General features: G+C 37.3%; 1 protein-coding gene across 2 annotated transcripts in view; it reads right to left on the bottom strand.

Annotated features, from left to right (window-relative positions):
* Window positions 1-3,072: 3,072 nt before the first annotated feature.
* The window catches only part of TM2D1 (TM2 domain containing 1), a 45,526-nt gene continuing 26,975 nt past the window's right edge, over window positions 3,073-21,623 (bottom strand). The window contains exons 5-7 of one of the 2 annotated variants that reach the window (XM_052637722.1): window positions 16,118-16,191; window positions 4,766-4,908; window positions 3,073-3,393 (exon numbers count right to left, since the gene is read on the bottom strand). In XM_052637722.1, the coding sequence (XP_052493682.1) occupies window positions 4,798-4,908; window positions 16,118-16,191 (185 nt within the window). In that variant the 3' untranslated portion in view covers window positions 3,073-3,393; window positions 4,766-4,797. The remainder of the gene's footprint in view (window positions 3,394-4,765; window positions 4,909-16,117; window positions 16,192-21,623) is intronic. The other variant, XM_052637721.1, reaches the window with a different exon arrangement.

Raw genomic sequence — 21,623 nt, 5'->3', positions numbered from 1 at the left:
GGCTGCAGGTCTCTGCAGCATTTTGTCTGCAGTTAGTCTGCACAAGAATAATTAAGAGTTGACTTTGGTGTTGTTTTGGTTTGGGCTATTTTACTTCATTCTTTCTCTATTTCCCTGGTTAACTACAACTAGATGTATGTATCAAAACTGTAATATTTGATTACTTTTAAACTAAGAATAACAATTCTAGAGGAAAAAATCGGAAATGTACATTGTTCATTTATTAAAATAAGTTAAATACATAATACAGAATTACATAAATAATGATACAGACATGAAATACTCAGCAGCCATTATAAATAACTTTGTAAAAGATTATTTATTGAAAGAAAATATTTATAATACAAAGAAGTGAGCTACAAAACACTATGGATAATATTTCATTTTTGCAAAGAAAAATGAAAATACATGCATGGAAAAACTACTAGGACATACATAAAAATATTATCATTGTTAACTTTGAGCTGTGGAATAAATTGTTCTTTCTTTGTACTTTTTGGTCTTTCCCTAAAGTTTCTATATTAAGGTTGTATTAATTTTGTAAATAGAAGAAAGCAAAATGGATTCTGATTTAATGAGGCAAAGAAGGAAGGTGCCAGCACTCTGGGTAACATCTACATTTATGGTATTTGAATGAGAAAGAGGATGTTAAGTCTAGTATCTTAGACTTGCACTTTTTAGGCACTGATTTTTCTTTTTCTTTTTTTGTTTTTTGCTAGTTTCCATCTATTTTAGCTTCCTGGCTGCCTATCAGTATAATAATAACCTAACTCAGCCTTAAGCATCTAGGTTAAAATAAAAGAAAAAGACATAGAAATTTTTTATAAAACAAACTGTCAAACTAATATTTCTTATAGTCCTAGTGGTCTCATGAAAAAAATGCTGGCTGTAGACATAACAGAATCTTTGAAATCTTAGCAGTCCTTTAGTTTAATACAGTGGAGGTAAGAAATCTTCTTGGATAAAGAGGTACTTCTGGAAATTGTATTCATCTTTTCAGGCTAAAGTAGTACCATTTGTAGGACTTCTCCAGTAGCTCAGTTGGTAGAGAATCCACCTGCAATGCAGGAGACCCCGGTTCGATTCCTGGGTTGGGAAGATCCCCTGGAGAAGTGACAGGCTATGCAGTCAAGTATTCTTGGGCTTCCCTGGCATTTCAGTTAGTAAAGAGTTAGCCCTCAATGTGGGAGATCTGGGTTCAATCCCTGGGTTTGATCCCTGGGTTGGGAAAACCCCTGCAGGAGGGCATGGCAACCCACTTCAGTATTCTTGCCTGGAGAAATCCCATGGACAGAGGAGCCTGGGGGCGCTACAGTCCATGGGGTCGCAAAGAGTGGATCACTACTGAGGACTTTCACAGTACAATTTGTAAATGCTTCTGTAGAACACTGTTTCTATAGCATTGAAAGAATCCTTCCCATTTTACTCTAGAGGGTTTAGGAGTAATCCCAGGAATGACTGAGCTAATCCATCTCACAATTTTGGCCACTGTCCCAAGAGCAGGGTTATCAAATAAAGCGTCTCATACAGAGGCCTTGACATACGATTCCTACACACACTACTAACAGATAGCCATGATAATATAGTGCTGCATGAAACTAAAACAACAGCATTCACGTGCTTTAAATGCATTCACATAAAAAACAAGCAAGACATAAAAACATTATCTGTAAAAGAATTACATGTATTAGGCAACAGGGAATTACACAAACTGGAAAGACTAAAGAATTTATAGGAATTTATAGTGAAAACAAAACCTAAATGTTTAAGAGTGTATTGTGAAGGGACTTTATTTCTAGATTTTACCAACAACAACTATCAGAGTATAGCTTATTTGAATATAGTTTTGAGAAGCACCTGCTTTGAAAGAGACTTCCCACCTGGTCAAGGTAACTGTAACAAATTACTTAGGAAGCAAGATTAGTTTGAAGATCTGACTGCAGGTATTTCTCATATAATTGAACCGATATAGCTGTGGAAACCCTACAGACTTTAAAATCTGAGATTAAGTGATCCTGAAGTAAACTTCAAAGCACTGTTTGCAACCAAAGGAATGAGAGAATACTAAAAAATGGGCATCTAGCTTAACCGAAGCCAAAAATACCACTGTGAAAAAGTGGAGCCCAAGGAAATACAAGCTCCTAACAGCAGAGATGTTTGTGTTTTGTTCCCTGCTGCATTCTAGTATCTAGAACAGCTCCTCCCCCATGACAGACACTCAGTATTTTCATTAATGAAAAGCCAGGGGCCCCTCCTGACATATATGAGGAATCAATCCAAATTCACTTCTTGTATCAATACTTAATAATCTCCCACCAACTGGAGAAGCTGTAACGGTATGACTAACATATTAGTGAGCTAACTGTACTATATTGTATATTTTTGACTGAGATAAGTGATGAAAAATTATGGTTTTTACTTTTGATAAGCCCAGATCCCACTAATTTTGAAATTGGTATGCCTGTTACTAAAGTAAGATATGACAGTATTATGGAGACGTAACATTTCTTGTATTTCCATCTTCTTAAAACCCTCTGAACACAGTAAGGAAAACCAGTGCTGAAGTACAAGTCCTGCTTCCCCTAGACAATGGTGCATCGCCTAAGACACTTGTGCCGGCATCTGCCGGGCAGTGCTAACAGACGCAAGATATCAATCATCTGCTCCGTGTTCCCACCTTGTCCATCCAGCTTCAAATATAACCACGCTGAGCTACATGAGTCAGCATCTGGTCCCTCCAAAAGTTAGTGCATCACTTCTAAAGCAAAAAGGAAAAAGTTCACACTTCAGAGCCCTGAATCACTGCCAGAGTATCCATGGTGCATCAAGGTTTCAGACTCCCTTGAAGATCTTTAGCTCCCTGGATACCAAAGTAAAGACAGATCTGAAAGCTACAAAAAAAAAAAAACAAAAAACAGGTGGGTGGTCATATACAGGACTGCAACCCCAAGCAATATAAATGGTATTTGTTCCCACCATGGATTAACTGCTTTGAAGGATCAAAATACAGAATCCAGCAACATTCAACATTTAAGACAGTTTTCTTAAAAAAAAAAAAAAAGCACTAAAAAATGTGAGTAAGTCAAACTTTTATTTTTCAGAAGCGAAAGGACAAGTGGTGACTTGCCTTTCGAAAAGACATTAATTTCAGGGTAATCATCTATCTATCTCATAGAGACAGCAGCCTAAGAAAGACTCTATTATCATACAGCTCTCAAACAAGTTCTATTAAATAAATCTCAGAACAATATGTTTTTAACAAAAACCAACAAAACAAAAACATCGACAACAACAAAAAATTAAAAAGAATCCATAAAGTGGTATTTGAAGAAAGAAAAATCTGGAAGTCTTATATATTGAGAGTTCTCTATTAAAATCAAGGAGGCCCAAATCCTAAAACAGAAAAGAAAAAAAAAATGTTAAAACACAATCTTTTAAAAGAATCCAACGAGGTTTTTACAGATGCACGTTTTAATGCTTCAGTTATTCAAGACATTTTTTCTTACACTGGGAGCCCTTCTGTAAGTACTGCCAGAAATTATACAAACGTCAGTGTAGAGATATGCCTTCTCAACAGGCCCTTCAAGTTTTACATTTGGGTCTGGAATCTCAATTAAATGTTTTTATAACAGAGCTGCAGAAAATGGTATTGTTTTTTAAATTACATTTGCTTGCTTTTTACACGTTATAACTTTAAAATGGTCTATATACTTTAAGAAGAGAAACAGCAACTTACATGTGCAAATAAGGGAATGTGAAACGACACAATCCTTATCTCATAAAGTAGGAGTAACAATTTCCAAAGTGAAAATACTTAATACAAAATGAAGTAGTCAGTGGGGGCTGGGGTGGGAAGTGGAGAACCACCAGGGAAGGCAGAGAAGGCCTAGGTTCTAGATTCAGTCTTGTACTGATTAGCTGTCTATCTTAGTCTCAGCTTCCTTAGGTCTCAATTTTCCCCCTGGGAAGGGGAGGCAGATGGCTGTCTATGCTTTGTTTCAATTTTAAACCCAAAGGCTCTTATACTTTACAAGGAAAGATCTGTCACTGTTCAATCTTCAGGCCAATAACTAGAAAGCATATCCCATAACTTTATTGGGAGAAAAGAAAAAAATCTACCCTAAGGGCAAAATTATACTTCATATCCTATTTATACACGAAACACAGAGAGTGAATGATTATTCTCTTCCTGGCTTCTAGAAGCTCTCTCTGAACAGAGTCAACTGAAAATCCTAGGATTATGACCGCCAAAACATCCAGCCTGTGTTTCTCTCTGCCTTACTGAAACCTGCTAGACAGTTCTAAGGTCGACAAATTATTTTTGTGGGCAGGACCAAACTTCAGGTTAAAATAAGTACTTGTAGTAGTTTCAGGGTTGAAACTCCATCAACTTTCAGGTTTAGGAAAGGAGAAGAGAAGAATGAAGTTTAAAGATCATACTGATCCTAAGAAGGACGGACAGTAGAAAAAATATACTTTATTATCTATAACACATACTTTCATCATAACCATTATATAAACCTTTGTGCTCTTTTTGATGTTATTTTTTTCTTGTGAACTTTGTCCTTTAACTATATTTACTACAAAGAAGCAATATGAATTGTGAAGTGCAAAAGCTACATGCATATACAAAAATGCTTTATAAAAAGTTAAACCTGCATTTCCTGATAAGCAAAAATACAGGTTTACAACACTAGATGATCTCTTAAATCTCCCCGGGTTCTCAAATTCTCGTAATTTTATAAAGATAAGTAAGATTACATACACATATCACTTACTGTTTCTTTTAAACAGTATTCATGGATATGACTGTGTTTTCCTAAATGTCTCATTGGTAATACTCAGTCTTGTAAGTCTGGTTCCATAGTAATCTATAATATAACTACTTCCATCTGAAGGTCCAACAATCTAGAAGAGAAAATTTGTAAATTACCCATTTTACAGAAGATACTTAAAAAATATTTTGAGTTTACTTCTCTCAGGTGTTAATAAAATTACTTCAGTAGCACCAGAAATATAACCTAAACTAACTCAAGGAAAAAAAGTAATTTAGTAGCTCATGCAGCTGAAAAGGGCACTAGGGAAGCTCACAGGATTAGGAGAGCTGGGGGAACTAAGGCCTCAAGAACTGAAATGCCACACACATGAGGCCCTTGGTTTGGCCTCCCTGCATTTATTCCACAGACACGTGCTCCCAACTGGTTGCCAACTGCTAGATACATATCTTGGCAGTTTCCAATAGAACGTAAAATTTTCTTCCTCAGTATATATACCTCAATTTCAGGGAAGATCTTTGACTGATGCGCCTGGTTTTTATGCCTGTTGCTGAACAAATTACTATATCCAAGGGAACAGGATGAGTATTGGCCAAGCCAGGCTCCCTCTGGGAGATGATATAATATGACTGACAGTCTACCAGAACCACATGGAATGGAAAAGGAAGAAATAAACTCACACACACACACACACACACACACACACACACACACACTTATCCTAGGAGTCTTGTCCATTTAATCACATTTGTGACAATCCACTTAACATGACCTCTACAGCTTATCCTTTAAGATAATAATCTTCAAACTGCAGCCTTAGGGGTACACAGGGATTTACAAAGGAATATGCAGGCCCAGAAAGCTGCAAGGGATTCCATTTTGAGATCCTTAATTCACATCAATACTCTTTGTGAAAATGACCCACCTGATATCACACTAGAATAAAAGCATAATGCTAGGTCCCAAGCCCACTTCCCTTTCCCTGTGCTCCTTTCTCCAACTTGGCAACAGTAAAGCATACCTCCCCCATCAAAATACACTGAGTCTCATGATGGCATATTGCCTTAAGGTATAAAAATCTCTGATGTGTCAAAGAAGGGGATAATTCAAAATATTGAAATCAGGGATGTCTTTTAATCAAGAGTCCAAAAATACTCTGTCACTGTTTAAAAGATGCAGTCCTAGTAAAATTTGACTTTTCTTTAGCTTACAAATGATTGGCTAATATTTGTAACATGTTTATGATATTTTGATCAAACTGTATATCAATAATTACATTAAGTGGATTTTTTAAATTCTATGCTATTTGTATTCTGTGGATACATTTTAAAATGGATGTAACAGTTTTATTTAAATATGTCAATATTTGCAAACTAGAAATGATATCCTTTGCAACTTTTTAAGCTTATGATGGAAAACTGAAATGTCAACTTGAAACATGCGAGGATAGGGGTTTCTTAAAAAAATTCTTTTAGGGGTTATGCAACTGGAGTTTGAAAAACACTACTATAGAGCATTCATCATTTTGAAGATAAATTTGGTTTTAAAGGCTATTCAACAAATAGTTAATTCCTACAGTCCAGGCACCATGCTAGACATTATACACAGAACAGTGAATAAGACAATCTGCCAACAGGGAGTTTATTCTAGTGAACTATAAATGTTAATATTCAAATAATACTAGATACCTTGCTAGGTGCTATCATGTACTTGAACTTCCTCCAAAGATCAAATTGCTTTGTCTTGAGATTTATGAATGTGATTAATGAATTTAAATAAAAATTAAAACATCTTCAATGGCAAAGTCACAGAGGAAACTAGTATGTGTATTAAGCAAAGAAAGAAAAGAATGGGTGACTAGAATTTACAACATGTTTTGAGACTCTACAAAAGAAACAAAGAAAAAGGAAAGCCTAGCAAGTAGAAATAGGTTAAATCACATGGTTAAAAACTGGCCTAACCTGGAATATCTGCGTAGATTGGAACAAGACCTTTGCCCTATTATCTTCTTCTTCCTATGCCATCTCCTTTGACACTCTTACTTACTTCTGTTAAAAAAAAAAAGATCTCAAAAGTTGAAAATAAGGAAAAAAGATGATTGGATAGCTTTTTACTATCATGCATTTCTAATAAGCCCGCCCACAGCTCACTTGACTTTCTCAGGAAATATAACTATTTAACTAAAAATTGATTAGGGCCCAGATGTTTTACAGTCTTGGCAAGTTAGCAGTTAACGTATAGAAAAATGATACATTGTCTTGGTCTTTTGTTCCCCCTGTCCTGTAGATAAGTTAGCCCTAAAGATTACAGTTTTATTACCTGGTAATACATGGTCCAATTTTGTATATAATTTAGCAATCTTATTATAGCATTTCTTTCCCTTCAAACTATGTAATTCTGGCTCTTCAACAACTGGTTCTATTGCGGTAGATCCTCTTTCCACAGATTTGATTCAGCCTGGGCATGTAATCAATCACCAATGAGATGACAATCTATGAGACAAGTTCAATGGGAGGCTTATCTGCTTTTAAGAAGGTGTGAGAGGAAAACAGTGCTTTTCCATCTCTGAAAGTAACGATACAAGAAGTGATCCTAACCAATGGAACTGAAGATAGCAAAGGGAAGGAAGGAAGAAGGGAAGAAAAGAGGGAGAGAAGGAAGGGAAGGAGGGAATAAAGGATTTGGGTCTTTAAGTTCTAAATGAACAAATCTTAGAATTACCAAATCTCCAGATTCTTGGTATAAAAGATGTACGGCCATTTGTTCACTGACAACAAAGTATGAAACCTAAAATTATGTTTATTTCTCTGCTAAGAAACAGCATGAAGCCAAATTCTACTTCATGAAGTATTTCTGTTTGATAAGCTGGGGCAGATTTCTGAAATCTATGGGGAGAAGAAAGACCACTTGACAATTAATGGACCAATAGGTTGCTACAGGCCTTCATCTTCCAAGAGGGGAATCAGGAGGGCCACTATGCTGTGAAAAGCTATTTATTCTATACAAAGTGGTGTAACGTATCTTGTGTGAGAAGCCCTAAAGCCATAAGAAAGCAACTTCATATCCTTCTATATGAGTTTCCTGAGGCTACGGTAACAAATAACCACAAAATCAATGGATTAAAACAACAGACATTTACTCTCACAGTTCTGGACCCCGTAAGTCTAAAATCAAGGTATCAGTAAAGCCACATGCCCTGCAGAGACTCTGGGGGAGGATCCATTCTAAGGCACCCCTTGGCATTGCTTGGCTTCTGGCCACATCACCTTGATCTCTTGGGGTGAAGGTCTTTACATCACCTTCTTTACTGTGTGTGTGTCTGTGTCTTTTCTACTGCCTCCTATAAGGACACTTGTCATTGGATTTAGGGCCCATCCAGATAATCTAAAATAATCTCTTCATATCAAAATTTAATCACATCTGCAGAGACCCTTTTTCCAAATAAGACAATATTCACAGGTTCCGGGGATTTGATACAGGCATCTTTCATCTTATCACACCCCTATTCTATGAAGATCGCTGGTGGTGGTTTGAGGGAATTGGGTGAAATTTAATTTCTTTCCTGTCATTTCTGATTGTTTTCAACCATGAAATTTTATTTGCAGCTTAAATGCGAAAAAAAAAAACCTTTGAATTGTTTACTTAAAGAAGTAAGCTTTTTAACAGGTGGAAAGTCTATAGCAAGAAGAATAAATCAGAAAACTCTAGAAGTTCACATTAAAGAATGTTAAGCAGTGATCACAAAATTTCCTGTTTTTCTGTTCTTAATCTTTCATCTCCACTATCAGTTCAGTTCAGTTCAGTTCAGCTGCTCAACTGTGTCCAACTCTTTGCAACTCCATGAACCGCAGCACACCAGGCCTCCCTGTCCATCATCAGCTCCTGGAGTTTACCCAAACCCATGTCCATTGAGTTGGTGATGCCATCCAACCATCTCATCCTCTGTCGTCCCCTTCTCCTCCTGCCCTCAATCTTTCCCAGCATCAGGGTCTTTTCCAATGAGTCAGCTCTTTGCATCAGGTGGCCAAAGTATTGGAGTTTCAGCTTCATATCAGTCCTTCCAATGAACACCCAGGACTGATCTCCTTTAGGATGGACTGGTTGGATCTCCCTGCAGTCCAAGGGACTCTCAAGAGTCTTCTCCAACACCACAGTTCAAAAGCATCAATTCTTCGGTGCTCAGCTTTCTTTATAGTCCAAATCTCACATCCATACATGACCACAGCCTTGACTAGATAGACCTTTGTTGGCAAAGTAATGTCTCTGCTTTTGAATATGCTGTCTAGGTTGGTCATAACTTTCCTTCCAAGGAGTAAGCATCTTTTAATTTCATGGCTGTAATCAACATCTGCAGTGATTTTGGAGCCCAGAAAAATAAACTCAGCCACTGTTTCCCCATCTATTTACCATGAAGTGATGGGACTGGATGCCATGATCTCAGTTTTCTGAATGTTGAGCTTTAAGCCAACTTTTTCACTCTCCACTTTCACTTTCATCAAGAGGCTCTTTAGTTCTTCTTCACTTTCTGCCATAAGGGTGGTGTCATCTGCCTATCTGAGGTTACTGATATTTCTCCCGGCAGCTGTGATTCCAGCTTGTGCTTCCTCCAGCCCAGCGTTTCTCATGATGTCCTCTGCATAGAAGTTAAATAACCAGGGTGACAATATACAGCCTTGACGTACTCCTTTTCCTATTTGGAACCAGTCTGTTGTTCCATGTCCAGTTCTAACTGTTGCTTCCTGACCTGCATACAGATTTCTCAAGAGGCAGGTCAGGTGGTCTGGTATTCCTAACTCTTCCAGAATTTTCCAGTTTATTGTGATCCACACAGTCAAAGGCTTTGGCATAGTCAATAAAGCAGAAATAGATGTTTCTCTGGAACTCTCTTGCTTTTTCCATGATCCAGCGGATGTTGGCAATTTGATCTCTGGTTCCTCTGCCTCTTCTAAAACCAGCTTGAACATCTGGAAATTTACGTATTGCTGAAGCCTGGCTTGGAGAATTTTGAGCATCACTTTACTAGCGTCTGAGATGAGTGCAATTGTGCGGTAGTTTGAGCATTCTTTGGTTACCAGTAAGTACTTTTAAACCTAAACCTTATCAAACAGATGTGATCCCTTGGTTACTTACTGGCTTTGCCTTGTTGTTGAAGTCAGATGGCTTAGATAACTCGAATATCTTAAAATTTAAAATATTATGATGAATTAATGAGTGAAGGACAAAAACAAACACTTCATGCAATTCTATCAATGTATCATTTTACTATCTAATCCATTTAAGAGTTTCTTCCATATAAAGAATGTAAATATTAACACTGGCAAGATCATCTCATCTCCTGAAGATCTATTAACCTGCTGAAAAAGTAAAATGACACAGCTGTCTGCAATTAGAGGATAATGATGCAACCTGTGTCCATCCCAATTCTCCAAAGAAGTAAATTCCCATTCTCTTAAAAGTTAAATTACATGTTTGTGTCCAGAGCTGACTTCTATGTCATTAATTTTAATATGAGACCATTAAAAAATCTAATTACTCACATCTTAATTAAGCACTAAAATTTCCACACAGTGCCAGAAATTATACAGTCAGATCCCCTGACTTCATTTGACTTAAACACTGATTAATATTAATCCTAAATGACCATTATAAACATCATTCCTCAAGAAATGAATAAAAGTCAGCATTCTATCTCCTGAGGAAAACACAACATTGGGCTCAGTCTCAGGACTACTTTGTTTTTTGAACATTCCTTTCATTCACTAAATAAAAATCTGCCCACAGGTAAGTGAACTAAGTGAAAGCTACCTAGTTAAGATCATGTGACAAAGTAGAGACTACCCAAATTATCATCAGTTCCCTCAGTTTTCCAGGTCATTTCCCCAATATATCACTCCAGAGTTAAATAAATAAGAGAAAACTTGTTGGAACACTTGGTATCTAGTTTTTATATCAGAGAAGGCAATGGCACCCCACTCCAGTACTCTTGCCTGGAAAATCCCATGGACAGAGGAGCCTGGTGGGCTGCAGTCCATGGGGTCACTAAGAGTTGGACATGACTGAGCGACTTCACTTTCACTTTCATGCACTGGAGAAGGAAATGGCAAACCACTCCAGGGTTCTTGCCTGGAGAATCCCAGAGACAGGGGAGCCTGGTGGGCTGCCAACTATGCGGTCGCACAGAGTCGGACACGACTGAAGTGACTTAGCAGCAGCAGCAGCAGCAGTTTTTATATATTGCTGTCCTACAGCTAGTGAACTATCAAGGACATTGACCAACATTTCCAGTACTGGAAACAGATTTAGAGTGATTACACATTTAGTCCTTCTTTTGATCAAGATCCACGTATTTCATGGAGCAAGGGCACAGGTTATGTCTTTGACAAAATCAACTGGCTTACACAGAAGTGAACCTATAACCTGAATCTTATTTATGCTCTGAACTGAAAAGCCTAGGCTCTTAAAATTTCAGTAAAATTCAAGAATTTAGACAAGATAAAATCAAGACAACTCTTCTTTTATCTTCAGCCTGCAGCTCCCAAGGAGACATATACATATAGGCTGCCCAGCATGGCTTATGGCTTACGGGATTTTAGTTCCCTGATCATGGACTGAAATAGGTCCTTGGCAGTGAGAGCATGGAGTCCTAACCACTGGACTGCCAGAGAATTTCTCCAATGAGATATTTCTGATAATAAGTGGGATGTTATTCTCACAACACTTCTGAGAGAGTAAGATTCTAAGTTTCTTTAGGGCAAGGACCCCAACTTATACCTAAACGGTGCTAAGTCATTTTCACTTATGGTATAAAACCTACTATTTATACTTTATCATACCAACTTTTATTTTTTTGTTCATTAGCTCGTGTGCCCTATGAAATTTAGAACTTTAAAGACCTAAAGAAAAGCACTCACTTTTTAAAAACTACCATTTTTAGCCTATCTTCCCTATAATTGGCACAAAGACACACTTTTCGCAAGTTACACTGCATTCAGCTCAAATCAGCAAAAATTTTGAGAGAATATGTTGAGCATACTATTAGTACTACAGGTGATTAATAAAATTAATCATTAGTTAATTAAATCAATCAATCAATTATTAATTAACCATTGAATTTAAAATTAATTATTTTTCCCAAGGAATTTATGTGTGAAAAATCAAACCTGGTGTGTAAAAGCTAAAAAAAAAATACAAAAAAAAAATATAACCCAGTGCTAAAATGAGTTACATATGTGTGTGTATTCAGTGGCTCAGTCGTGTCTGACTCTTTGCAACCCCATGGGCTGTAGCCTATCAGACTCCTTTGTCCATGGAATTTTCCAGGCAAGAACACTGGAGAGGGCTACCATTTCCTACTCCAAGGGATCTTACTGACCCAGGGATCAAACTCACACTTCTTGCGTCTTCTGCACTGGCAGGTGGATTTTTTACCACTGCACCACCTGGGAAGCTCCCCAACTTACATATATTAAATGCCAAACTAATGAGATATTTAATAAATTTATTTATAAAATTAAAACTCTCTTGGAGATTATATTGCTTTGTATATTTTGCTACTTACACAGTTAATAGTCTTTTAAGGAAATCTACTCTGCAATGTTGATAGGAATGAAAATGAATTTTTTAAAATCATCACAAAGAATCTTGACATACTTCACTTTAATGACTTTCTACATTCCAACACATATTTCCATTTTCCCTCTACCCATCTTCACCTTTCTGATTTGTGGCTGTTTGGTCTCTACTTAACAGAATAAATTTTCTTTTCTTTCTGTTGGTGAAGTACACATCAGTGGTTTTGATATAAATAAAAATGTTCATTGTGGGAGTGAGAAAAGAGGTTTAAATAAAATCAAATATTCTCATATTTTTTCTGATAAAAAGACCAAATTACCTAATTTATCCTTCACGATATGTATGAATATATGTAAGCATAAAATTAGTGTTTTAAAATTTTCAGACCTGCCTTATGAATAACTATATACACAGCAGTTATACACAAAGTTGCCTATAACTGAAAAATTGTATGTTATACATGTACCACTGATTTAAACTCTGTTGAACACACAAAACAAATGAATTAATTCTATGTATTGTTTTATACCATTCATTCACACAGTGCTATTTGCATATTTTTTAAGAAACAAAAATAAGAAAAAACTTCAAAAGTTTACTAACAGATAAACTCATGAAAGCATTTTTAGTAAGTATAGATATATTTAAAGCTTACTTACCTTAGTAATATATGCATTAGACTTTATATTGTTTCAGTTCAAAGATGAAATAACCAGACCTATTTTTCTAAGGAGGATTTTCCTGGATTTTTCTTATAAACACTGTGAAGTAAAGTATGTTTTTATAGGTTTTGAGTTCATGCACAATATAGCTCTGGGATCACAGCCCCAAAGAAAAAACTCTGCAATTCATTGAGGAATAATACTTGATGGTAAAAAGAAAAGAATTAGGGATGGAGAAAATAAAGAAGAAAAGAAGAATAAACAAAGATGATAGAATGTAAAAGGTTTATGAGAAATTGAAAAAGTATATCCAAGACAAAAATATTAACATAACTTATGATATTTATAGTAAAAACTTACTTGACTGAAAAAATAATTCTCTAAAACTAATACAGTCAATATCACCTGTCAAATATATTAAACAACAGGTAGAATAAAGCTATGTATCTTATTTGGCTACTTTTGAAAAATGACTAATTTTTTCCCTGGTCTGAAAGCAGTCTACAGTGGTCATCCCTATTAAAATGTCTTATTTAGGGAAACCTAGTGCCAAGCCAGGCTTCAGCAACACGTGAACTGTGAACTTCCTCATGTTCAAGCTGGTTTAGAAGAGGCAGAGGAACCAGAGATCAAATTGCCAACATCTGCTGGATCATCGAAAAAGCAAGAGAGTTCCAAAAAAACATCTATTTCTGCTTTATTGACTATGCCAAAGCCTTTGACTGTGTGGATCACAACAAACTGTGGAAAATTCTTCAAGAGATGGGAATACCAGACCACCTGACCTGCCTCTTGAGAAATCTGTATGCAGGTCAGGAAACAGCAGTTAGAACTGGACACGGAACAACAGACTGGTTCCAAATAGGAAAAGGAGTACGTCAAGGCTGTATATTGTCACCCTGCTTATTTAACTTTTATGCAGAGTACATCATGAGAAACACTGGACTGAAAGACACAAGCTGGAATCAAGATTGCTGGGAGAAATATCAATAACCTCAGATATGCAGATGACATCACTCTTATGGCAGAAAGTGAAGAGGAACTAGAAAGCCTCTTGATGAAAGTGAAAGTGGAGAGTGAAAAAGTTGGCCTAAAGCTCAACATTCAGAAAACGAAGATCATAGCATCCAGTCCCATCACTTCATGGGAAATAGATGGGGAAACAGTGGAAACAGTGTCAGACTTTATTTTTGGGGGCTCCAAAATCACTGCAGATGGTGATTGCAGCCATGAAATTAAAAGACGCTTACTCCTTGGAAGAAGAGTTATGACCAACCTAGATAGTATATTCAAAAGCAGAGACATTACTTTGCCGACTAAGGTCCGTCTAGTCAAGGCTATGGTTTTTCCAGTAGTCATGCATGGATGTGAGAGTTGGACTGTGAAGAAGGCTGAGCGCCGAAGAATTGATGCTTTTGAACTGTGGTGTTGGAGAAGACTCTTGAGAGTCCCTTGGACTGCAAGGAGATCCAACCAGCCCATTCTGAAGGAGATCAGCCCTGGGATTTCTTTGGAAGGAATGATGCCGAGGCTGAAACTCCAGTACTTTGGCCACCTCATGCGAAGAGTTGACTCACTGGAAAAGACTCTGATGCTGGGAGGGATTAGGGGCAGGAGGAGAAGGGGACGACAGAGGATGAGATGGCTGGATGGCATCACTGACTCGATGGATGTGAGTCTGAGTGAACTCCGGGAGTTGGTGATGGACAGGGAGGCCTGGCATGCTGCAATTCATGGGGTCGCAAAGAGTCGGACACAACTGAGTGACTGAACTGAACTGAGTGTAGAAACTCAAACATTCTAAATCTACCTCAATAATTTGTTGATGTGATAGTCTCAACTCTAGATATTTAAGAAAAGAACTATTAGTTCTGAAAAGTTCATGTATATGTGTACCAGAAAATAGTGGCTGAATCAACAAATAAGCTCTATCATTTGATATAAATAAAGCTACAAAGCACTGATATCACTAAAGAAAGAACCTAGTGTGAAATATTGACTAAATGGTTGGGTTTTAAAGACACTGAATTCTGTATACCTTAAAGAATCCCAATAGTACATTAAATTCCTTGGATCCTCATTTAAGTGAGAAACCCATTTCCAAGCATATGTGCAGAAGAACCTTAGCCTCTTCATGCCTGCTTGCCTGTCCCACAGTCAGAGAAGGCAGGATATTTGGTTAGGCATATGTTTATGAATAAAGACAGGAAAATTCCAACTTTAAAACCAAATATTTTCCTTGTTTAATTCTGGTATCTTATTGGTCCATATGTCGCCTCCTCCTCACAGTATGGTCCCCTCCTCACAGTATGTTACCAAAAATCTCCTAGATTTTGACTTTCTTTTAGAGCATAAGGATAACATCAAGCAGACAGAATTAAGGAATGGAAATACTGTATGAAAAGAAGAGCAAAACTGATGATAATCTAAATACACACTGACACACTTGCTGAAGACATTAGGTGCTCCATAAATGCTTACTGAAATGCTGTTTTGTGACATTTGTTGTGATAAATTCATCTCTTCTCTAATTTAAGAATCCCCCAGAGTTAACCACAACCAGTTCAGTATAATTTAATAGGAAATATCCGGTGGACTTTCGAATGCTTAAGGTTAACATTTCACAAACCTCTGAAGCAGGAGAAAACAAAGCTAACACAGAGAAGCAGAGATGAAGAGGAGAATTTTGTTTCTGCCTCTACATATTCATACGTAAATACAAGACTTCCACCAGTATCCTTTTATAGTGAGTGACAATGCAGCTGTAACAGGAAAAGAGACAGTAAGTTGGAAATATTGATAACCTTAATCCCTCTTAGAGGTTCATAATACAAATTTTTAAGCTTCTGAGAAGTTCTCCAGTATCTCAGTAGCACTCACATTTACAAATCATATTTGAGCACAGGTCCTTTTTAAAGAAGTTCTTACGTCTTTTAGAACTACTAATTGAGCTCAGGTTGGCAAAGGCCACTTGAAAACATGGCCATGGATCCTTTAGATCTAGCATCTGAAGAAAAATGAAAAAGCTTTCTAACATACTTAAAATGTACCTCAGAACTCAAATTTGAATGTAAAAGTAGTTCACCTTGTAGACTGAAACTAACTCACCTGCATTGAAATAAGAATGAAATCAATTAGGCTCCCAATTCCACAAAACCCCACAGTGCAAAACTTTAACAAACCTGGAAAAGAAGATAAAGTCATTTACAACCTGGAAAGCCTTATACATATTAAGAAACTTTTCCATTTCCCAATAAATCATTACATATACCACAAACGCTTTATATCAAGAGTATAAAATTAACACTTAAAAAAAAATCAAATCTTCACCTAAAAATGAGAAAAGTTTAAAAGACCCTTTACATAGAAAAACTACAAAAAATGATTCATTCACTTAAACAATCTGAAGTAAAAACTCAATGTAACCTTACAAAACTTAAGAGAAAAGGCCTAAGAAAATAAATCTTTAAATCTCAGCACACAGAACTACAGAACATCTTTTAGTCCTAAACCCTTATATATGTACACTTAATACACTGTAGATACAAATTTTAATATATATTTATAGTAGAAAGTTAAACACTGTCAAGACATAAAAAAGAAATCTGGAAAAAATTACACTGAACTTTTAATTAAGTAGCAAAATGCTATTAGTAACCCAATTATCTTCAATTTATTCTATACGTTTTTCCTAAGCATCTTATGTTTATTATTAGCTCTATAGTCAAAATCACCAATTCTGTGTACACCTCTGTCCTTGGCTCCAACCTTAGAGCTACGGTACTAACACAGATGATAACAGAGCATAGAATCTAGGACATGTAACAATACAACATAAAAACGTGATGATGGAATCAGAAGAGGCAGATTGAGGGTGGAGGGTGGGATGAGTAATCTCTCTTCTATATTTAAACCTGAGCTGCTCTCCAGACATCCCATTTGAGATGTAAAGATGATATGAAGCAAGACTCTTCGTGAAAGGGTAGTTCTAAGCATCAACTACAAACAGATGCCAGCTACAATTGTAAGAATGGATGAGACCACCTCCTGGCACACATTTGGAAATATGCAAGCAAGACTGAAATGTCTAGGTAAATTAGATGATTCCCTATCCGCCCCCTCATTAGTATTAGATATACAGAACAATGTTCTAAGTACTGGGATAACACATGCTGGAAATAATTTCTAAAATATTAAAATATAGACACTACATAAAATAATGCTTTTGGTTCTTTTCAAAACACTTATCACCTACCTCATATTTCACATTTGTTTACCATCTGTCTCATGGAAGTCCCCTTAGAGAAGGGTCTTTTATCTGTCTTGTTTACTTCCGTGTCCTTAGTACCTACAACATTGCCTGGCACATGGGAGATGCTCAATATTTGTTGAAATGAATAAATTCTCTCAACCTTTCTGTTTCCTAAAGACCCCGAACTTTTTATTCACCATCTTATACAACAATTCCTTTAATTATTTTTCCATTAATTGTACTTTAGTATAACTGCCCAAGGAAATTTATTCATTCATTCAGTATATGTATTCTATCCATTCATTCATTATTTCTGAATTGCATTCCTCTTCACAGAGTATTCTGGAAATATCACAGTTTCCCTTCCTTCAACTTGTTTATAAAAAGAACATTAAGAATGGATCATGGACTTCTCTGGTGGTCCAGTTCAGTTTGGTCACTCGGTCATGTCCAACTCTTTGTGACCCCATGGACTGCAGCACGCCAGGCTTCCCTGTCCATCACCAACTCCCAGAGCTGGCTCAAACTCATGGCCATCGAGTCGGTGATGCCATCCAGCCATCTCATCCTCTGTCATCTTGTTCTCCTCCCACCTTCAATCTTTCCCAGCATCAGGGTCTTTTCCAAAGAGTCAGTTCTTCCCATCAGGTGGCCAAAATATTGGAGTTTCAGCTTCAGCATCAGTCCTTCCAATAAATATTCAGGACTGATTTCCTTTAGGATTGACTGGTTGGATCTCCTTGTAGTTCGAGAGACTCTGAAGCGTCTTCTCCAACACCACAGTTTAAAAACATCAATTCTTTGGTGCTCAGCTTTCTTTAGAGTCCCACTCTCACATCCATACATGACTACTAGAAAAACCATAGCTTTGACTAGACGGACCTCTGTTGGCAAAGTAATGTCTCTGCTTTTTAATATGCTGTCTAGGTTGGTCATAGCTTTTCTTCCAAGGAGCAAGCATCTTTTAATTTCATGGCTGCAGTCACCATCTGCAGTGATTTTGGAGCCCAAGCAAATAAAGTCTCTCACTGTTTCCATTGTTTCCCCATCTATCTGCCATGAAGTGATGGGACCAGATGTCATGATCATAGTTTTCTGAATGCTGAGTTTTAAGCCAACTTTTTCACTCTCCTCTTTCACTTTCAACAACAGGCTCTTTAGTTCTTCTTTGCTTTTGGCCATAAGGATGGTGTCATCTGCATATCTGAGGTTTCTGCTGCTTCTCCCAGCAATACTGATTCCAGCTTGTGCTTCATCCAGCCCAGCATTTTGCATGATGTACTCTGCATATAAGTTAAATAAATAAGCAGAGTGACAATATACAGCCTTCACCTACTCTTTTCCCAATTTGGAACCAGTCTGTTGTTCCATGTCCAGTTCTAACTGTTGCTTCTTGACCTGCATACAGATTTCTCAAAAGGCAGGTCAGGTGGTCTGGTATTCCCATCTCTTGAAGAATTTTTCAGTTTGTTGTGATCCACACAGTCAAAGACTTTGGCATAGTCAATAAAGCAGAAGTAGATGTTTTTCTAGAACTCTCTTGCTTTTTCTATGATCCAACGAATGTTGGCAATTTGATCTCTGGTTCCTCTACCTTTTCTAAATCCAGCTTGAACATCTGGAAGTTCATGGTTCATCTACTCCTGAAGCCTGAATTGGAGAATTTTGAGCATTACTTTGCTAGTGTGTGAGATGAGTACAACTGTGCAGTAGTTTGAGCATTCTTTGGCATTGCCTTTCTTTGGGATTGGAATGAAAACTAACCTTTTCCAGTCCTGTGGCCTCTGCTGAGTTTTCTGAATTTGCTGGCAAATTGAGTGCAGCACTTTAACAGCATCATCTTTTAGGATTTGAAACAGCTCAGCTGGAATTCCATCATCTCCACTAGCTTTGTTCGTAGTGATGCTTCCTAAGGCCCACTTGACTTCGCACTCCAGGATGTCTGGCTCTAGGTGAGTGATCACACCGTCATGGTTATCTGAGTCATTAAGATCTTTTTTGTACAGTTCTTCTGTATATTCTTGCCACCTCTTCTTAATATCTTCTGCTTCTCTTAGGTCCATACCATTCCTGTCCTTTATTGTGCCCATCTTTACATGAAATGTTCCCTTGGTATCTATAATTTTCTTGAAGAGATCTCTAATCTTTCACATTCTATTGTTTTTGTCTATTTCTTTGCATTGACCACTTAGGGAGATTTTCTTATCTTTCTTTGCTAATCTTTGGAACTCCTTGTTTAGATGGATATATCTTTCCTTTTCTCCTTTGCCTTTTGCTCCTCTTCTTTTCACAGCTATTTATAAGACCTCCTCAGACAACCATTTTGCTTCCTAAGGCCCACATGACTTTGCATTTTGGTGGTCCAGTGCTTAAGAATTTGCCTGCCAACGTAGGGGTCATGTATTTGATCCCTGGTCCAGGAATATTTCACAGGCCATTGGGCAACTAAGCCCTTGCACTACAACTTCTGAGCCTGCAAGCCACAACTAGAAAGCAGACCCCACTCACCACAACTAGAGAAAGCCCGCATGCAACAACAAAGACCCAGCACAGTCAAAAAAAAAGAAAAACGTTTGTCTTCAATGAACTGCTACTCTATGAAGAAAATGGAACTGTGCCAGTGCCTTTGCCTTCACGATGCCCTCTTCCAATGGTGGTCTTCCTGCAGCTATTCTCATCTCAGGGTACTTCTTCAGAGCATTCTTCAAGCATGCCGTTCCCCACAACAGGCCCAGCACTCTATCACACGTCTCCTATTTACTTCCATCACAGTGTTGATCAGAAATAATTTCTTGGTTTGTTCATTAATTCTCTGTCTTCCTATGCTATGTAAACTCCTGAAGACAGGGTTCTCATCTGTCTTATTCAAGTCAATTCCTTGAACAGTGTGGCAGAGTTTGATGAATATTTGTTGTATGACTATCAAAAAACTAGAAACAATCTATGAGCAACTTGAAAAACACAAAGTAGCATACACTTTAAACAGCATTTATTAAAACTGAAAATGATCAGGACCCTGTGGTGCTCCTGGCCTTTCTGTTCCTGTTTTCTTTTTTAAAGGGAAGAGAATCCAGCCTCCATGACCTTTCCTGAGTTCCAAACGGCAGATGTGAACAGTTGCTAATCAGGGGAGGAGCAGCCAACAAGCCAACAGAGTCCAGGAATCAAACAGGCTCATCAATATTAGGGCTTCCCTGATAGTTCAGTTGAAAAAGAATGTGCCTGCAATGCAGGAGACCCCGGTTTGATTCCTAGGTTGGGAAGATCCCCTGGAGAGAGGATAGGCTACCCACTCCAGTATTCTTGGCCTTCCCTTGTGGCTCAACTGGTGTAAAGAATCTGCCCACAATCAGGAGATCTGGGTTGGGAAGATCAACTAGAGAAGGGCAAGGGTACCCACTCCAGTATTCTGGCCAGAATTCCATGGACTATATAGTCCATGGGGTCACAAAGAGTCTACACAACTGAGTGACTTTCACTTTTTTCACTTTTCTTCAAGATTAACTGAGACCAGATTAGAGGAGTGCAGGCCCTGCATACATGCTAACTTGTCAGAAACCCTACCCTTGAAACTAGTGCTATAAAACTCCTCATCAAATCCTCCTGGGTTGGGACACATAGGCCTTGAGGGCAGGGGTCTGTCGTGTCCCTCCTTGTCTGGCAAAGCAATAAAGCTATTCTTTTCTACTTCATCCAAAACTCTGTCTGCAAGATTCGATTCGGCACCGGTATATAGAGGACAATCTTTTTGATATAAAAACCAATGCAAACCATTATTTGTATGTATCTCATTATTTGGAGCACCAAAACTAATTTTTTAAAAGATGGAGGGAGGGATTTGTGAACAACCAAAAGTAGACTGACTTTTTTATCCAAGTAAAAAAGTTGTTAGGTCTCTTTGTACAGATCCTATTTACTTATCTTATCAAGGAAAGAAATGATATATTTAGATTTTAAAGTTTTAGAATTCCAAATAAAAATGTTTCTAATCAAGAAGGATCCATTTTTATCCTGAGTCATTACTGTCGTAGATATATTCTTCCAAAAAGATTATGCTGCCAGATGATAATCAAAAAGCTCATGTTTTCAGTGTACTTTATTTATACTTTAGTAACTTACATTTTACATTTAAAGTATACAAATTCAATAAAAGGATTTATTTGGGTATAAAATAAAAAGTACAGAGATTAATTTTTGGTATTTAAAAAAAATTGGGGGTATTTTTTGCTTTATTACAGGTTGAGCCTTGCAAATATTCTTCTGTGTAACTATTTCAGAGAATGTAGATTATTTCATACTGAAGCTGCTGTTTGCCAAAGCCCAAGTGTTCTATAATGATTTGGTAATTAGGGAGTTCTATTC

The sequence above is a fragment of the Budorcas taxicolor genome, chromosome 3 (assembly GCF_023091745.1).
Source record: "Budorcas taxicolor isolate Tak-1 chromosome 3, Takin1.1, whole genome shotgun sequence".
NCBI classification, from domain to species: Eukaryota; Metazoa; Chordata; class Mammalia; order Artiodactyla; family Bovidae; genus Budorcas; species Budorcas taxicolor.
This window is presented reverse-complemented; position numbering and strand designations above follow the sequence as displayed.